The 15,728-nt window shown below is 39.7% G+C and overlaps 1 protein-coding gene across 1 annotated transcript; it reads left to right on the top strand.

Annotated features, from left to right (window-relative positions):
* The first annotated feature begins 11,896 nt into the window (after window positions 1–11,896).
* On the top strand, window positions 11,897–15,637 carry LOC111577680 (cytochrome P450 1A1). Its single transcript, XM_023284056.3, has 7 exons — window positions 11,897–12,027; window positions 12,396–13,266; window positions 13,383–13,509; window positions 13,609–13,698; window positions 13,918–14,041; window positions 14,151–14,237; window positions 14,519–15,637. Exons 2-7 carry the CDS (start codon window positions 12,427–12,429, stop codon window positions 14,814–14,816), a joined length of 1,566 nt encoding a protein of 521 aa, XP_023139824.1. The 5' UTR covers window positions 11,897–12,027; window positions 12,396–12,426; the 3' UTR covers window positions 14,817–15,637.
* Window positions 15,638–15,728: the final 91 nt, after the last annotated feature.

Genomic DNA, 15,728 nt, shown 5'->3' with positions numbered 1-15,728 from the left:
TAATTTACTGTCAGAAAGTAATACATTTACAGACTAGAAATTGAATTGTTGCCAACATCTTCGTAAAACTACTTTGTGAAGGTGTTTGTACATTTAAAATGCATGTTCAGTGCCGATGTTTAAAGTTTAAAGCTGAATTAAACAATATTTGTCCACAAAGGCAGAAGAAAATAAGCACTTATTTCATATAGAAAGCATTTTGCCCCTAATTTTCCCCTTTTTATAAAGTTTGTTTCTAGCCACCTGGATCCTTCACTTTTCTTTCTTTCTTTCTTTTCTTTTTATAACCTTTTTAATTTTTGTTTTGGTCTCCACTGACTTCTGAAAAAAATAATGTTTGTTTGCTGTTTGACTTTTTTCACCATCTAATTTACACTACTGTTCAAAAATTTCAATGAAGACAACATTAAATTAATCAGAAATACAGTCTAGACATTTTAATGTGGTAAATGACTATTCTAGCTGGAAACAGCTGATTTTTAATGGAATATCTCCATAGGGGTACAGAGGAACATTTCCAGCAACCATCACTCCTGTGTTCTAATGCTACATTGTGTTAGCTAATGGTGTTGAAAGGCTAATTGATGATTAGAAAACCCTTGTGCAATTATGTTAGCACATGAATAAAAGTGTTAAAGAGTTTTTATGGAAAACATGAAATTGTCTGCATAACCCCAAACTTTTGAATGGTAGTGTAAGCTGCGAACTGTAACGCCAGGGGATAAACATCAAAGTTTTGTCACGTTGCAGCTATTTTGGTTGTGGCAGTTATTTTGGGCTAACAATGCCGGGTCCTCATCTAAATGAACAGGAACAAACTTTAATTGCAAAGGACATTTAATGGTCACCAGGTCATAAAAAATGCATGTATAGTATTAATGTTCAAATATGATACAAAAAATGCTTTAAAAAATCTGGTGACTTTCCCCAAAAATGACTTTTAAAAGCACCTTTCCCCAGAGATTATACTTCTGCTATGCACAGACACCGTGCTGGCAGCTCAATGCAGATCAATGACACCACTGGGTGGATTGTCCATAGATTTCTGTTCAGGATTCATTAAGTGGTCAATGTCTTCCTTTTAACCTCTTTGGTAGCCTTTAATTCATTTATCAGAGCATTGATTACAGCTTTCGTCCGGTAAACGTTTAGTGTCTAAATTAACATATTTTTCAGTGGGTTTCTCACCTTGAGCAGCATTATGGTGCTTTTACTTTTCACAGGAATTTAGTTATTATTATGTATATTTATTTATTAGCACTAAATATGTTCTTGCTGGGAGAAAGGGTCTTTTTTCCATTCTTTTCTTTTTTTTTTTTTTTTTTTACATTGGCGCCAGCATGCAGTCGTGACCAGACACTTAATTAGGGTCGTGACCCCGATGCACTCATTTACTCAGTTGCAGCATTAGATAGATGGTGCCTGCAGTCAGCAGGGGTCCAACCACTAACTTACAGCTCTCTAAGAGAGGCAAGTTCTTCAAGTCATAGGTCATAACTTGAGGAATGCTTTTTCTCCTTGTTGTCCAAAATATAATGTCTTAAAGCATGTTGGGGGAAAAAAAACTTTCAATGTATTCATTTTTACTCCACCAAGTTAACATATATACACTACAGTTCAAAAGTTTGGGGTCACCCAGGCATGTTTTCCATGAAAACTCACACTTATAATATTCTAATATAATTGCACAAGGGTTTTCTAATCATCAATTAGTATTTCAACACCATTAGCTAACACAATGTAGCATTAGAACACAGGAGTGATGGTTCCTGGAAATGTTCCTCTGTACCCCTATGTAGATATTCCATTAAAAATCAGCCATTTCCAGCTAGAATAGTCATTTACCACATTAATAATGTCTAGACTGGATTTGTGATTAATTTAATGTCATCTTCACTGAAAAAAATGCTTTTCTTTCAAAAATAAGGACATTTCTAAGTGATCCCAAACTTTTGTTTGTGTAAGAATGAGAACAAGTGTAATACAGTCCAGTCCAATACCACCAATAAACACAAAGTACAATCAACACCTGTGTGACAATGTCAACAAAAGGTGAAAATATTAATTCTGACCAAATGCATCGTCCTCATTGAAGAAAAACACCCGTAACAGTGTGCTAACGTTGCCAGAATCATACAAAATAAATGGCATGTTTTGTCTTTTGAATGCCGTGCAGTTTTCCATCTGACCATGAACTTTTTGGCACTAAGCATCACAATCTGCAAATAACAGATGGAGCCTCTTTTGAAAGCACCTGTCCAGCATGGTGAATTATTTGTCATGCACATGTTCCGTTTATGTGCAATGAATCCTCAAGGAACAGTTTTATTCTGAAGTAATCACAGCCACTGAACCTGATGACATGTTGGGGGCTCCTTTAGTTTCTTGGTATCAAAAATAAAAGAATGAAGTCAAATCAACTCATAATTTCTAGCTTATTTGATGTAAATACATTAGTGTTGCTCATTTTCGATTTATTTGAATTTTTTAATCTTTAGCATCAGATGGGTTGAGAACTTAGTGGCGAGTTCTTATAACTTGAGCCTTGATGAGTTCAATGAATGGACAGCTGAGAGTTCACTTAACTCATTAAATGAAGTTTATAACAAACAAAACTAGCAGACTTCCTTGGATAGATTGTTAGATAGTTAACATTTCTTAGAGACTCTCGCTTTTTGTAGTTTTAGAAATTAGATATGGCGGAAAATTTTCTGTGTCTGTTTTGTAATAATCCTAACAAATCAAATCCATGACAAAAGTTAGTATTGAATTTAGTCCCTACACTTATAGACTTATAATAAATCTCAACATAAGTGGGAAAAGCCTCACAGATTGTGTTGTCTAATGTTTTTTTTTGGGGGGGGGGGGGGGCTTTGAGAGTCGAGACTGTAAGTTGTTAATGTTAGCTGGAATCACTCTTAAAACTTTAAAATTGTAAAGCCAAGTGAATTTGTCTGAGATGCGTGACAAGTTGATTCAACTTAATCTCTTAAGTGTAATGACTAAACTGAGTCATTTTAACTCAACTAGTTTTCTACTTTCACAACTCACAAGATGACTTTAAACTAAAAAAAAACCCAACATGTAGCTTACTCACAATCGCTGACAGTATTGTTTCCATACATGATATATATATAAATATGTGCCTGTTTTAGTTCTCCTTTCTTAAAATCACACTAACAAGCCATAATAGGATGATGATATGATTTCTGAACAGACAACCCATTTCCATCAGCTGAGGTATTATTTTTAAGCTATTTCAGCACTTGAGTATTAAGCTCAAAATGAGTCAGATATTCACCCACTCACTCACACATCGTGTCTGGCCAGGTTTCGTGCTTTTTCCTCAGTGTGGGTCATGACTCCACTTGGACACGCTATCTTATGGGGTTTTCCTTTACGATCCCTCCCTCCTTGGCCTTGCCTATTTACGCTCAGTTATGACACCTTCGTGCTCGGCTGCAGAGGGAGAGGTGACAGAAAGATGGATGACCGAGATATTTCCGCACGCAACTATTGTTACTGCCGCTGAGCGCAAATATACTGGCTTGCATAAGGACAGAGGAGGGCTGTGGGGATGGGAGGGAGGGAGGGAGGGGAAACCATTAGCTCAGTTACTAATCTGGTATTCACGCCTGGTGTGGAAGGGAAGGTGATCCAGTAACCCCCTCACCCACCCCTGCACACATACCCTTACACACACGAAATCTTTGTCTCCCCGCCATGCAAGCACAGACACACGCAGCCTATGTGAAAAGGCTTTTTTTTTTCTCAGGGATGCTGCAACATGTTTGTGTGTTGAGTTCATGGTTGCGTGTGAAAGACATATCAGTACAGACTGCTGAGCTGGTTTTAGTGCTCTCATGGTGACCCACCCTGACCTGCTGCTTATCTATTGATTGTGTCTTCTGTTTTGACCTGAAAGCGCCGAGTCCTCTACAGCAGTGCCAACACCTGTTGCTCCAGTCATTGGCCATAAACCACTGTCTTATCACTGTGTAATTGTCCTGAGGTCACTTCAAAGGAGAGCATACACCCAATACCAAATGTTTCTAGAGAGCCTCAGTGTATTGCTTTTCAGTTCTTAACACACCAAACCACGAAGTTATAGTTCCACATTAGATATTGACTGTGTAGAGCTCAAATTAAGTCTTAAATTACATTATCTTTGTTGTAATATCAACTTGGAAATTTGCACTATTAGTGAATACGGTGTATGTAAAACATCACTGATGGTGCAAATAAAATAAAGGGAGAAAATCCCAACATTAAAAGCACTGTTTGCATCTTTTACCATAGCTAGGCTGCTTGTCCGTGCTCTACAGTGTATTATTCAAATTAATCATAATTACAGTCAGCTTAGTCCCCTACTGACCTGTTTATTTACTTCACATCTCTCCCAGTAGCAAATGTGAGAGTGTCACTTTGATTCATTCTCTCATATTACATGATAAGCAGCATCTCTTCTTATTAATATGATGAAACCTGGAAGCCTTCTCTATGAAGACTTGGTGTCTAAACTTGTCTGCAGTAGTTTTAGAGGAGGAACTTGAGTATATCCATTTTTCTAGTGCACTACATTTGATTTCATCTCATCCTGGACTTCTTATTAAGCTATGTTTTTTTTTGTTTTTTTTTTACCAGCTTTCCTTTTCAGATTAAGCTAAACTTTGCAGCCATATATGAAGTCAGTGAAATGAGCTCCACAAATTTACAGAAGCCAAACTGAAGCACACTTACACACATAAAACTTCTGATATATATTCATAGTCAGAGTTGGAGAGTTTCAAAACCTTTTCCATCACCACATCATACATTTTGTTATGCACTTTCACTTACAATATACTGGAAACAATCACGCATGAACTGTGGGTTAATACTAAAAAGAGCCTATTTTTAAAAGAAAAATAAAACATTAATAATACTGTAACTGAGCTTTGAAGTAACAAATAAAACCCAAAATACTTTATATGTGCATATTACTCGGGCTCGAACGGTTGTTCAAGTACGAGTCAGACAGAGGTGAGCTACAAACTGAAAACCACAAACTGATGACATGAGAGCTTTTACGCCCTGCGTGCAGCAGGGAGTTGTACAATGTTTTACTGTCATATTGCATGCAACAGATAACATGATAGTTCACAATAGACATCATCACATGCCATTTTGTGGAGTATGAGATAATGTACAAGCTCAACCATTGTGCATCTGTGGACTTTCAATTCTACTGCTTTTAGCTCCATATTAACTCTTATAGACAATTCAGTAAAGGGGACATGCTGTAAATTTGTATTAGGTCATAGGCAATATTCATGTGAGGTGTCATGACCTGCAGCCCATAATAATCCTATTAAGATTTGCTCGATGGGGCACACGCAAGGCCAGGAGCCTGTTAACTGGTGTCCTACTGGTCAAGCTATTGTTCTCTGTTACTGTGGACCAACTGTATTATTCCATTTATGTTACAGTGAGGTTTAGCTTGCGGTTTTAGGATTAAGGCGGTAGTAAAAGAAGCATTAAAGGGGAACTTTGGGGATTTTACACATGAAGCTCACTTCACTAGTTAGAAAGAACAGACACACAAATGTGAAAACGTCTGTATTCTGAAGCTTTCCAAAGCTGGGTTTTGCACCCCTTGCATGAGGCTCCATTCATACTACATTATACAAACTGCAGCGTACACATCAGGTTGCACTGCCCCCCTCACACTGAACACAGAAAACACGCAGAGCTCCTGTAGATGTTTCCAAAAGGTTGTGACTTTGCACTTTTTACAGGATACAGCAGTAAGTTACAGATTGTTCAGTAGCTCCCTGTCAGTGATAATCTCTGAGGTGTCCCAAGCACAGGATATCTGGAGAAGTTAGAACTTTCAACTGTGTGCTCAGTTGATGGAAGGTATGTACAAATCATAGCACCACTAAAGTCTGGTAGTAACTAATTCTATTACAACTCTTTTAATGAGTGTTGATACTGGAGAGTATACAAGCTTTCTTTGTAAACAACATGGCACATGCACAGTGGGTGTGCTTACGGTTCGTACAGTTCACATGGTCACAATTAAATTTTGGGATGTACATGAACATCCATCCATCCATCCATTATCTATACAACGCTTAATCCTCATTAGGGTTGTGGGGGGGCTTGGTGAGGCAGGGGACACCCTGGACAGGTCGCTAGTCTATCATAGGGCTACATATAGAGACAAACAGTCATACTCACATTCACACCTACGGACAAGTTGGAATTATCAATTAACCTCAGCATGTTTTTGGACTGTGGGAGGAAGCTTGAGTACCCGGATAAAACCCTCACATGCTCAGAGAGAACATGCAAAGTCCATGCAGAAAGATCAACTGAACCGGGGATCTTCAAGCTGCAAGGCGACAGTGCTAACCACTAAGCCACTGTGCAACCCCTGTACATGAACGTCCACATTACAAGTCCATGTGGACCCTATCAGACTTTGTCAGATCACAAATTTTACATAGACCCTTGCAGACGTGTAAAGCATGAACAGGCCTCAGGATATCTCAGGCTCTGTTGCTTTGATCTGTATCATTCTTTTAAAATGTATCCCCCATTTTTATGAAGATCAGCACTAACTGCAGAATAACTCCTTTCATTCTTGCAGTAAGTCATCAAACGTGAAAAAGTCCTGTTACTGCCAGTAGTTACAAGGGACACTCCACAAATGGAGATGTGGCATGAAAACTTAATGTGATACTTGACAGATCGTTGAAGGGAAATTCCTATTTTGTTTTCCCACTTCCTTGAAGTACGTCAGTGCTGCTTTGCTCATCAGGTAGAGACTGAAAACCATTTTAGTGGGGGGAGCTGGTTGTCAGATGGTTTAAGCAAATATTGTGTCAAGTATTTTTCAAGAACCCCACTGCCAGAGAGAAATTAAAATGTTTATTTATTTTGTCAAGGAGGAGGTGGTAACATGGTCAGGGATTTTAATGTTTCAGATGCTTTGAAAGCAGCTCTTAAGGAGGTACATATTGCATCAAGTAGGGTTCGAAGTCTACAGAGTTGTTTATGTTTGACTTTCTATTTTCAAAAGCAAAAAGCACCTTTTATATATCAATGTAAAATAATGGATACTGGCCTCATTCCTTTGGAAATAAACATTATGAGCATCTTTTTAAAGATATTTTGGTTTCACCAGCACGAATTTATTATTTTTATGGATGTGTTCTTAAAAAGTTTTATAGCTTTATGACAACCGGAGGTGCACACATTCTTCAACTGATGCTAAATCACGAAAACCACCACAAAGAAAAAAACAACCTCCTGACAGCACTGGTATGCAAAGAAAGACACACACGGTGACTGAAGGTGTGTGCGTGACAGCCGTTGCGTGAGTAGAAACTAACAGCCTTCACAGTCATTACACCTGCTTTTATGTCCAAGAATTCTTTAAGAGGTATATGGCTGTGGGCAAAACATTTTTTCCTGTGTTTTTTTTTTCTTTCAACCTCTTTGAAATGGACACAGGCAAGCTAACACCAAAAAACCTCCAGGCCAGCATCCAGCTCTGGATTCTGACAAGACCCACCACTGCTCTCCCTGTGGTCATGTCAACGCACAGCTTTGGATCCATGCAGCAGCGCTACCGATCACTTCGTGTAGTAGCCTGTAATCTCTTTAATCTTTGTAAGTATTAGTAGACTACCTCACCGTGGAATCTCCCCCTGACTCACATCCAGGCTTCCTCATCCTTCCTCCATTGCTCCCCCAGTTTTCTCTCAATGAAAAAACAAATGTCTCAATTCAGCATTGATTTTGCTCTCTCTTGACCTCCTTCATAACATCTTTTTGTAACATTTGGTCATGCTGAACATAAGGCCTAGCAGTAGAGACGAATATAACTCAAAAATGTTAAGTTATCAAGCAATATCTGGGAGTTTTCAGCCCAGTTATTTGACATTTACGGTTGTTCGTCTCCAGTGGTGAAAGCCGCTCACCTGTTGTGATCTGACACACTCCTGCAGCCTGAGTGCTCACTGAGAATGCAGCTGGCTCTCACCTCAGGCGCTCCACACACAATCACAGCCACATTCACCTTTAATCAGGTTTAATTTCATCCCCAGGGAGCACTCACACTCAACACACACTCAACTTGAAAATGCACCAAGTGAAGTTTGAACAATGTGAATTACTTCAGGTACTGAGTTCATTTTGAGATACTGTTCTAGATTTCAGATTTATTCAGGTTCATGTGCTCAATTTAACCTGCACTGCGTTTCAGTGAATTCATGTCATATCTGCTGAAAGATGCGTTTGTCCTTTACTTACTGACCTAGCTTGGCATATTGTTGGAGCTGTAGCATGACATGCAAGGTAATCACAATCTGTTTTTTCCCCAAAAACCCTGAGCTATGATTTTTGACTGCCGCTTAGTTTTCTGGAGGATTTAGCAAAATCATGTATTAATATTCTAGAATTTTTATAGCATTATGGATAATATGTGAATGTATAGAAAAGATAGATTTTGCATATGATTAGAACATTCATATATTTGTCATTTTTGTGAGATATTACAGATAAATACAAATGAAGTTCATTGGCAGAAGGTACTTTTTCTCTATGGGTATTTTTTGACATTGCAAATCAAACTTGCAGCTGCATTAACCAGCAGCACACACGAGACAATGCACGCAAATAAACAACCGTAAATTAAGTCGCTCTTTTTTTCGTTGTCCTGTCATCTTGTTTCAAAAGTATTGAATGTTTTTACCCAGTGATTCATTCCAACAGCCCCAGCCTCCACTGGGACCCGCTGCGTGACACACTGGGTGACTAGTTCACCTTGTTTCTAAGTTCCAGTTTTCGTAACTTGTTTTGCCTTGTTTTGGTGGGTTCTCGCCTGTGTGGCTGCTCAGTCCGGCCCCACCGTGTTGCATGACTGCCATGAATGAAGCCTGAGTGGCAGATTGCATGACTCCAAAGCCCCAAGATCCTCGCATTTACAGAAGCTATAGCGCGCAAATATGTGCACCTTCGTGCCCGAGCAGGGGGGAAAAAAGAGAGTCTCGCGTTCTGCGCTCTTTGTTCTGCAAGTTTAAAACCCTTGTGTCTTTTCCAGAGGCTGCTGCCTTCGCGTGACTTGACCAAGCAGATTTAGGATTGTCCAGAAGACCGAGACCCTCCCCTCTGGACGGCTGCTCCGCTTCTCACGCAACCTGTAGCACCAGAGGCGCAGCGCCGAGGCGCACGGCGAGAGTCCCCGGAGAGTCAGCACAGAGTCCCGGAGGATCAGGACTGTGTTGAGCCACGGGGATTACGCAAAATAAACGAATAAACAAAAGTTTTACTGCTTAACTTTTTGAAACTCAAAATTACCTCATGACTTGAGAGCTTCTTAAACTTCTGGATCACAGTGTACCAACGGGTTTGTTTGAGCCTACAAACTTTAGTAGTCCCCCAGTGAGCCAACAGTGATTTTTAACCCCTAAAGAGCCGTGGGAGAAAACAAAAACAAAAAACAGGTATTATTTTATTACCCAACTCTGCATACAGGTGTAATTTTCAGTGAGAAAGAAAACATTCTCTCTAAAGGCAGACACAAGAGATATATCATGAGTATATCATGGGCAACAGAATATATTAAAGGGAACTTAAAAAAAATCTCTTCTGCTTACATAATTAACACTGTCAAAGCATTTCAATAATCCATGTACTGTATTTTAAAATTAAGACTGTGGAGCAATTTTAGGATTATTGTGTCTTTATATGACAAATTAAAGTACATAATAGAAAATAAGAATAAGAGCCAGAATCCTACAAGAAGTCCTTGTTAGTCTAGTAAAATTCAAATCCAAATTAAGATTGACATCCATTTCATTTTTTCCCTTAGTCCATTCGCCAGATGTACACAAAGCAGAGTTGTTGTTTTTTTGTTTGTTTTTTGTTTTTTGCAGCAAACAAACTTATTCAAGTTGCGATAACTGGCCACTGCATGAAACATTTAGCCTAAACATTTTACCTGAAGGAAACCACTTATTAAATTAAGAAATCTGAGCAATCTTGCATGAAGTGATAAGATTAATACATAAATTGTAAAAATATATTTATCTGTACAACAAGAATTTGCTTGCTGGCGATAAAGTAGGATTTAGCCTAAAATAAATCTCTGATCATATTTATTGGAAAGCCAGTTAATAAACTTCTGGTAAGTTTGCATGTATAAGCAAGTCACCATATTAGACTTCTACTTCCAACAGGACCATATAGAAATATTTTTTAATAGCTATGACGAGAAATGTGGATGATCAGCCAGTACAGTGTATGAGTCTGTGTTCAGTGCCTACAGTCTTTTCTCTGTTTCCCATTTTCATCAAATCAAGTCATAGAATTTGACTGTGCTGTAGAGCAACAAGTGGCAAGAAAGAACAAATCCTGGGTGTGAAATTAAGAAATAGATTTCGAAAAGATTTAGGTTTTAAATTGAATAATTTCAGTATATAGACTGATCTTTTGAAATCCAGTGTTATGCACATTTCTTACATTAAACCAAAAGTGACTTTAAAAAAAGAAGAAATGCTCAGTGACTGACTGACAACCTTTTATACTAGCAGCAAGGAAGTTAAAGCTTTTTTTTTTTTTAAGTAATTTATCCAGTGATAATATCAGGCTATTTGCCTTTATTAAACTCTAAATGGCACAGAGTTTAGTCTGAATGTGAAGCAGAGCTCTGCTGCAAACACCTACTCAGAAAATCTGGTTGTTAAAGGTTGAAAAGGGGACAAAGAGGAATGGTATTGAGCTCATCTACCCTTGCAGTCCAGCAGCGCTGGCTGATTGCCCCCCTCCCTTTCTCCCCAGCATCCTCTTCAAAGGGGAGGTGAGGGTTTGATCACTGCGCTCTCACGCAACTGGTCAATCTTTAACTCCAGCGGAGAACTAACAGGTACAAGCACGCAATGGCATCCGAGTGTTTTATCAGGACTTAAACCTGCCTGGGAGGTTGTCACAGTCTCCTGTTCTCACCCCCAAAACCCTGATGTCCCCTTTGCAGTTCAATAAACCTTCACATTTATAGATTATTTCCTGTGAAATCTGACTGGAACTGTTTATTTTCCAACGCATGACTCTAAAAACTCTACTCAGTCTGGACCAGGAAAATCTGTTTCACACCACGCAGACAATAAACTGATCTAAAATATGAATTCACGTCGGTTTAACATCACAATATTGCCTCAGAAAGGGATTAACCGAGTGGTGGGACAAGAGTCGGCAGTTTTTTCAGCTTATTAACATAAGAAATCCTTTGCAGTCATCCCCAGAATGATCGGACACTGCGCTCAGCAGGTACAACAGGACATGTGGATTTAGTTATTTCATCGGAAGAAACGTAGATAATTAAAGTTTCTGTATACAAACACAATTGGCTCATATGCGAAACACGCCGAAATTTTATATTTTCTGATGGAAATCATCATGCACGTTACAAATAACAGCCCAAACTGTGCGTAAAAATAGAAACCCAAATGCAAGATTCTGTTTGCAAAACCGTTGAGAGCAACCTGCAGAACAGTAAGTGAAGCATTGATCTGAACACTGTTATCACAGAGTGGAAACTGTTTTATAAAACATAAACCATAAAATATGAAACGCATTTAAGTGATAAAGACCTGATGATCAACGACTTTGTGGAGTCAAGCAATTTTGCATGGATAGGTTTATTTCAAACACACACACACAACACACACACGTACACACGCGCGCGCACACGTACACACACACACACACACACACACACACACACACACACACACACACACACACCTTTCTGCTCTAAACTTCATTCATGACAAACAGAGAGAGGGAGAGGGAGAGGGATTACGTCATGAACAGCAGCCAATGAAGCGGTGGAGCGCACTATAAAGCAGGAGTCCATTCTCCGTTTTAGAGACATCAAGACAGTAAACTCGGACATCAAGTCTACAGAACGACATCTTCACTGTTTGGGGAAGTTCTTCTGGGACCACAGCGCTGTTCCTCTTCCATCCTTAGACAAAGGTATGATAATTAAATGCATGCATTAGAAGATAGACTCATTTATACCTTAAATAAAGCAAAGTCCAGGAGAGCAAGATTATTTTGAAAGAATACGTTTCATAAGTATGTATTTGGTGTTTGTAGTTGCATATTTTACAAATTTACAAATGGTAATAAACTTATAGACTTCCACTGAAACTTGTTACATGTCTGCTACTGTGCTTAGACTATCACTTGTGTTGTGCAGCTGGAGAACATATAGAGTTAAGCAAACACATGCCATATTGCAGTTACTTCAAACTTCATGGTGCATGTAGTCAACATGTTACACAATACTTCTCCCTCTCACTGCCTGTACTGCGCTAATGCCCCTCCTATTTAATTTACAGGTGGTGCAGAAGCAAGAAAAAAGTTGCCACCATGGCGCTAATGATTCTGCCACTCATTGGATCCCTGTCAATATCTGAGGGCCTTTTGGCCATAACAACGGTGTGTCTGGTCTACCTGTTCCTAAAGCGTTTCCACAATAAGATTCCTGAAGGGCTTCGTCGACTCCCTGGCCCAAAGCCGCTGCCTATCATTGGCAATGTGCTGGAGGTGGGCAGCAAACCTTACCTGAGCCTCACTGCCATGAGCAAACGCTACGGCGATGTTTTCCAGATCCAGATTGGCACGCGTCCTGTGGTCGTACTAAGTGGCAATGAAACAGTTCGACAGGCTCTCATCAAACAAGGGGAGGAGTTTGCAGGCAGACCTGACCTGTACAGCTTCAGCTTCATCAATGATGGCAAGAGTCTGGCCTTCAGCACAGACAAAGCTGGCATCTGGCGAGCCCGTAGAAAGCTGGCCTACAGCGCTCTGCGCTCTTTCGCCACCCTAGAAGGCACAGACCCAGAGTACTCATGTGTGCTGGAGGAACACATCTGCAAAGAGGGCAAGAATCTGATCCAACAGCTCAACACTGCCATGAAGGTTGAAGGCAGCTTTGACCCCTTCCGCTACATTGTCGTCTCTGTTGCCAACGTGATCTGTGGCATGTGCTTTGGCCGGCGCTACGATCACCATGACCAGGAGCTGCTCAGCCTTGTGAACCTCAGTGATGAGTTCAGCCAGGTGGCAGCCAGTGGCAACCCAGCAGACTTCATTCCTCTTCTTCGGTTTCTGCCCAACAAAGCAATGAAGAAGTTTCTTGATGTCAATGACCGCTTCAACGCGTTTGTTCAGAAGATTGTCAGCGAGCACTATGCCACTTATGACAAGGTAAAACACACACTAACTCGATCATAAAACGTTATTTACTTCATTGTTCATTAGAGGTTTTCTCTTAGGCTCTGTGTGCATAAGTTTATTGAGATTTCCCATTTATCTGCATATAGGACAACATCCGTGACATTACAGACTCCCTGATTGATCACTGCGAGGACAGAAAGCTGGATGAGAATGCCAATGTCCAGATGTCAGATGAGAAGATTGTAGGCATTGTCAATGACCTGTTTGGTGCTGGTAGGTTAAATGAACTTCTCTACATGTTAAATAATCTGATAATATGTGACCATGATGAAAAAAGTATCCTTATAGAACTGTTGAATGTTTGTCTTCTAGGTTTTGACACCGTCTCCACTGCCCTGTCTTGGTCAGTGATGTACTTGGTGGCTAACCCAGAGATGCAGGAAAGGCTTTACCAAGAAATAAGTAAGTACCGCCTTTATTGCGAAAAGTACTTCCTTGTACATTTAATTAATGTTATATGACAGAAAATGTGTAATAAAAGCATCGCTTTGAATAGCACTTGATATAAAAAGGTTATTCTGAGTGGTAAACAGTAATGTAGTATCTTCACATTGGCTTATATGTTATCTGGACCCTGAGTCTGTAATAAAGTTAGTCTGATCATTTTTGCTTAATTTTCAGAGGACAACGTAGGTCTGGATCGTACTCCTCTACTCTCTGATAAAACCAAATTACCCCTCCTGGAGGCATTCATTCTGGAGCTGTTTCGCCATTCTTCATTCTTGCCCTTCACAATCCCACACTGGTGAGGTTCTTCTCTTTTGATTGTAGAAAAGTACCTCAGGTTGTCACCACTATAAGAAAGTATGTGATATAAACTTGTAAAAACACTAACACTTTTTCTAAATTTTTAGCACCTCAAAAGACACATCTCTGAATGGCTACTTCATCCCCAAAGACACCTGCGTCTTCATCAATCAGTGGCAGATCAACCATGATCCGTAAGTTATCATTTTTATTAGAATCTTTATGACTTAACATATTCGTATAAAAGCTGCACGCTACTGCAAAGCCAACTCTGCTAAAACAGATGGCGATTGCATGTCATAATTCTAAAAAGGAACCCCCCTTGGTTGTTGAAAAGATAGATGATAGCAGTCCTCCTTCACCTCCCCACATCCAGTGTGTCATAGCTGCATCAGGAGAATAAACCAGTCATTTGTAATGATTTTGGGGCTCTTTGTGCAGCCAGTCATATTTTTTTATTCTCTGCACCTTTCAGTGATCTCTGGAAGGATCCATCTTCTTTCAACCCTGAGCGTTTCCTGAGTGCTGATGGCACTGAGGTCAACAAGATGGAGGGGGAGAAGGTCCTGATATTTGGCTTGGGAAGGCGACGTTGTATCGGCGAGGTCATTGCACGACATGAAGTCTTCCTCTTCTTGGCAATCATCATCCAGAACCTACACTTCCACAATTTGCCAGGAAAGCCCCTGGACATGACGCCAGAGTATGGCCTCACAATGAAACACAAACGCTGCCACCTGAGGGCCACAATGCGAGCGAGGAGCGAGCAGTGAAGCTTTTTATAATGTACAATGTCTGACTCAGTAGGTGGTAGAAGTTGACTGTGTGAGGGTCACAGTCAGACCAAGGGTCAGTGAAAGAAGAAACTTCCTCAGAATGTAAGGTGTTGGAAGTCAAATGTAATCCATAGAGCTAATGGCATTAAAGCAAATATGTGAGGTTTGCTTGTTGAGGACTGTCAGAGATGTCTGCATTTGTGTCTATCTGTGCCGTGGTCTTGGCTTGCTAGGAGATATTCTTGCACGTATCTGGTGCTTCTCAGTGAAGTATAAGGAGACACTTATTTCTCCTGCTGTGCAGTTCAGTAATCCAAATTGCTTCCAATCAGAAATTATTAATACCTTGTTCAACTGTGGGACAAAGTGAGTTCTGCTGAATGGACATTACTATGTGGGGCATTGCAACCTACATTTTTTTCTGTAACAGGATTTTGAAGAGAACAAATATTACCTTATCCTACTATTCACACTTGTAAGCTAATTATTTGCATTCCATTATATTGTGGATGTAAGACACTGAAGCTATAATTGTATCCCAAAATGTGATTTTGTGTGTATATCAACATTTTGTTTTTGTATTTTTGAAAGTAATTTTTATCATCTTAGTGTTTGTATATTTTTGAGGTAAAATAGTTTTGCTGCACATCTCAGGATGCCAAAAGAGTTCAAGTGATTTTGAAATATTGAAATATATCAGTAGGCTGTACAGTTTTGTATTTCTTTGGCAAATGTGCAAATGATTGTATTTTGGGCCTGTAATCGCAGCATCCTTTAATCAGCCGCAGAAATAAAATAAAAATTATGTGCTGGAAAAATCTGTTCTCATTGTATGAGACACAGATAGGCACACACAAACACACACACACACACATACAGAGAGAGAGAGAGAGAGAGAGAGAGAGAGAG

Source organism: Amphiprion ocellaris, chromosome 1 (assembly GCF_022539595.1).
Source record: "Amphiprion ocellaris isolate individual 3 ecotype Okinawa chromosome 1, ASM2253959v1, whole genome shotgun sequence".
Classification (NCBI taxonomy): Eukaryota; Metazoa; Chordata; class Actinopteri; family Pomacentridae; genus Amphiprion; species Amphiprion ocellaris.
This window is presented reverse-complemented; position numbering and strand designations above follow the sequence as displayed.

Excerpts from the sequence above, each read along its gene's own strand:
- LOC111577680 (XM_023284056.3), top strand. The coding sequence starts at position 12,427 with ATGGCGCTAATGATTCTGCCACTCATTGGATCCCTGTCAATATCTGAG. Across the intron at positions 14,042-14,150 it reads CCCTTCACAATCCCACACTG|CACCTCAAAAGACACATCTC; the intron begins GTGAGGTTCTTC and ends CTAAATTTTTAG. Across the intron at positions 14,238-14,518 it reads TGGCAGATCAACCATGATCC|TGATCTCTGGAAGGATCCAT; the intron begins GTAAGTTATCAT and ends TGCACCTTTCAG.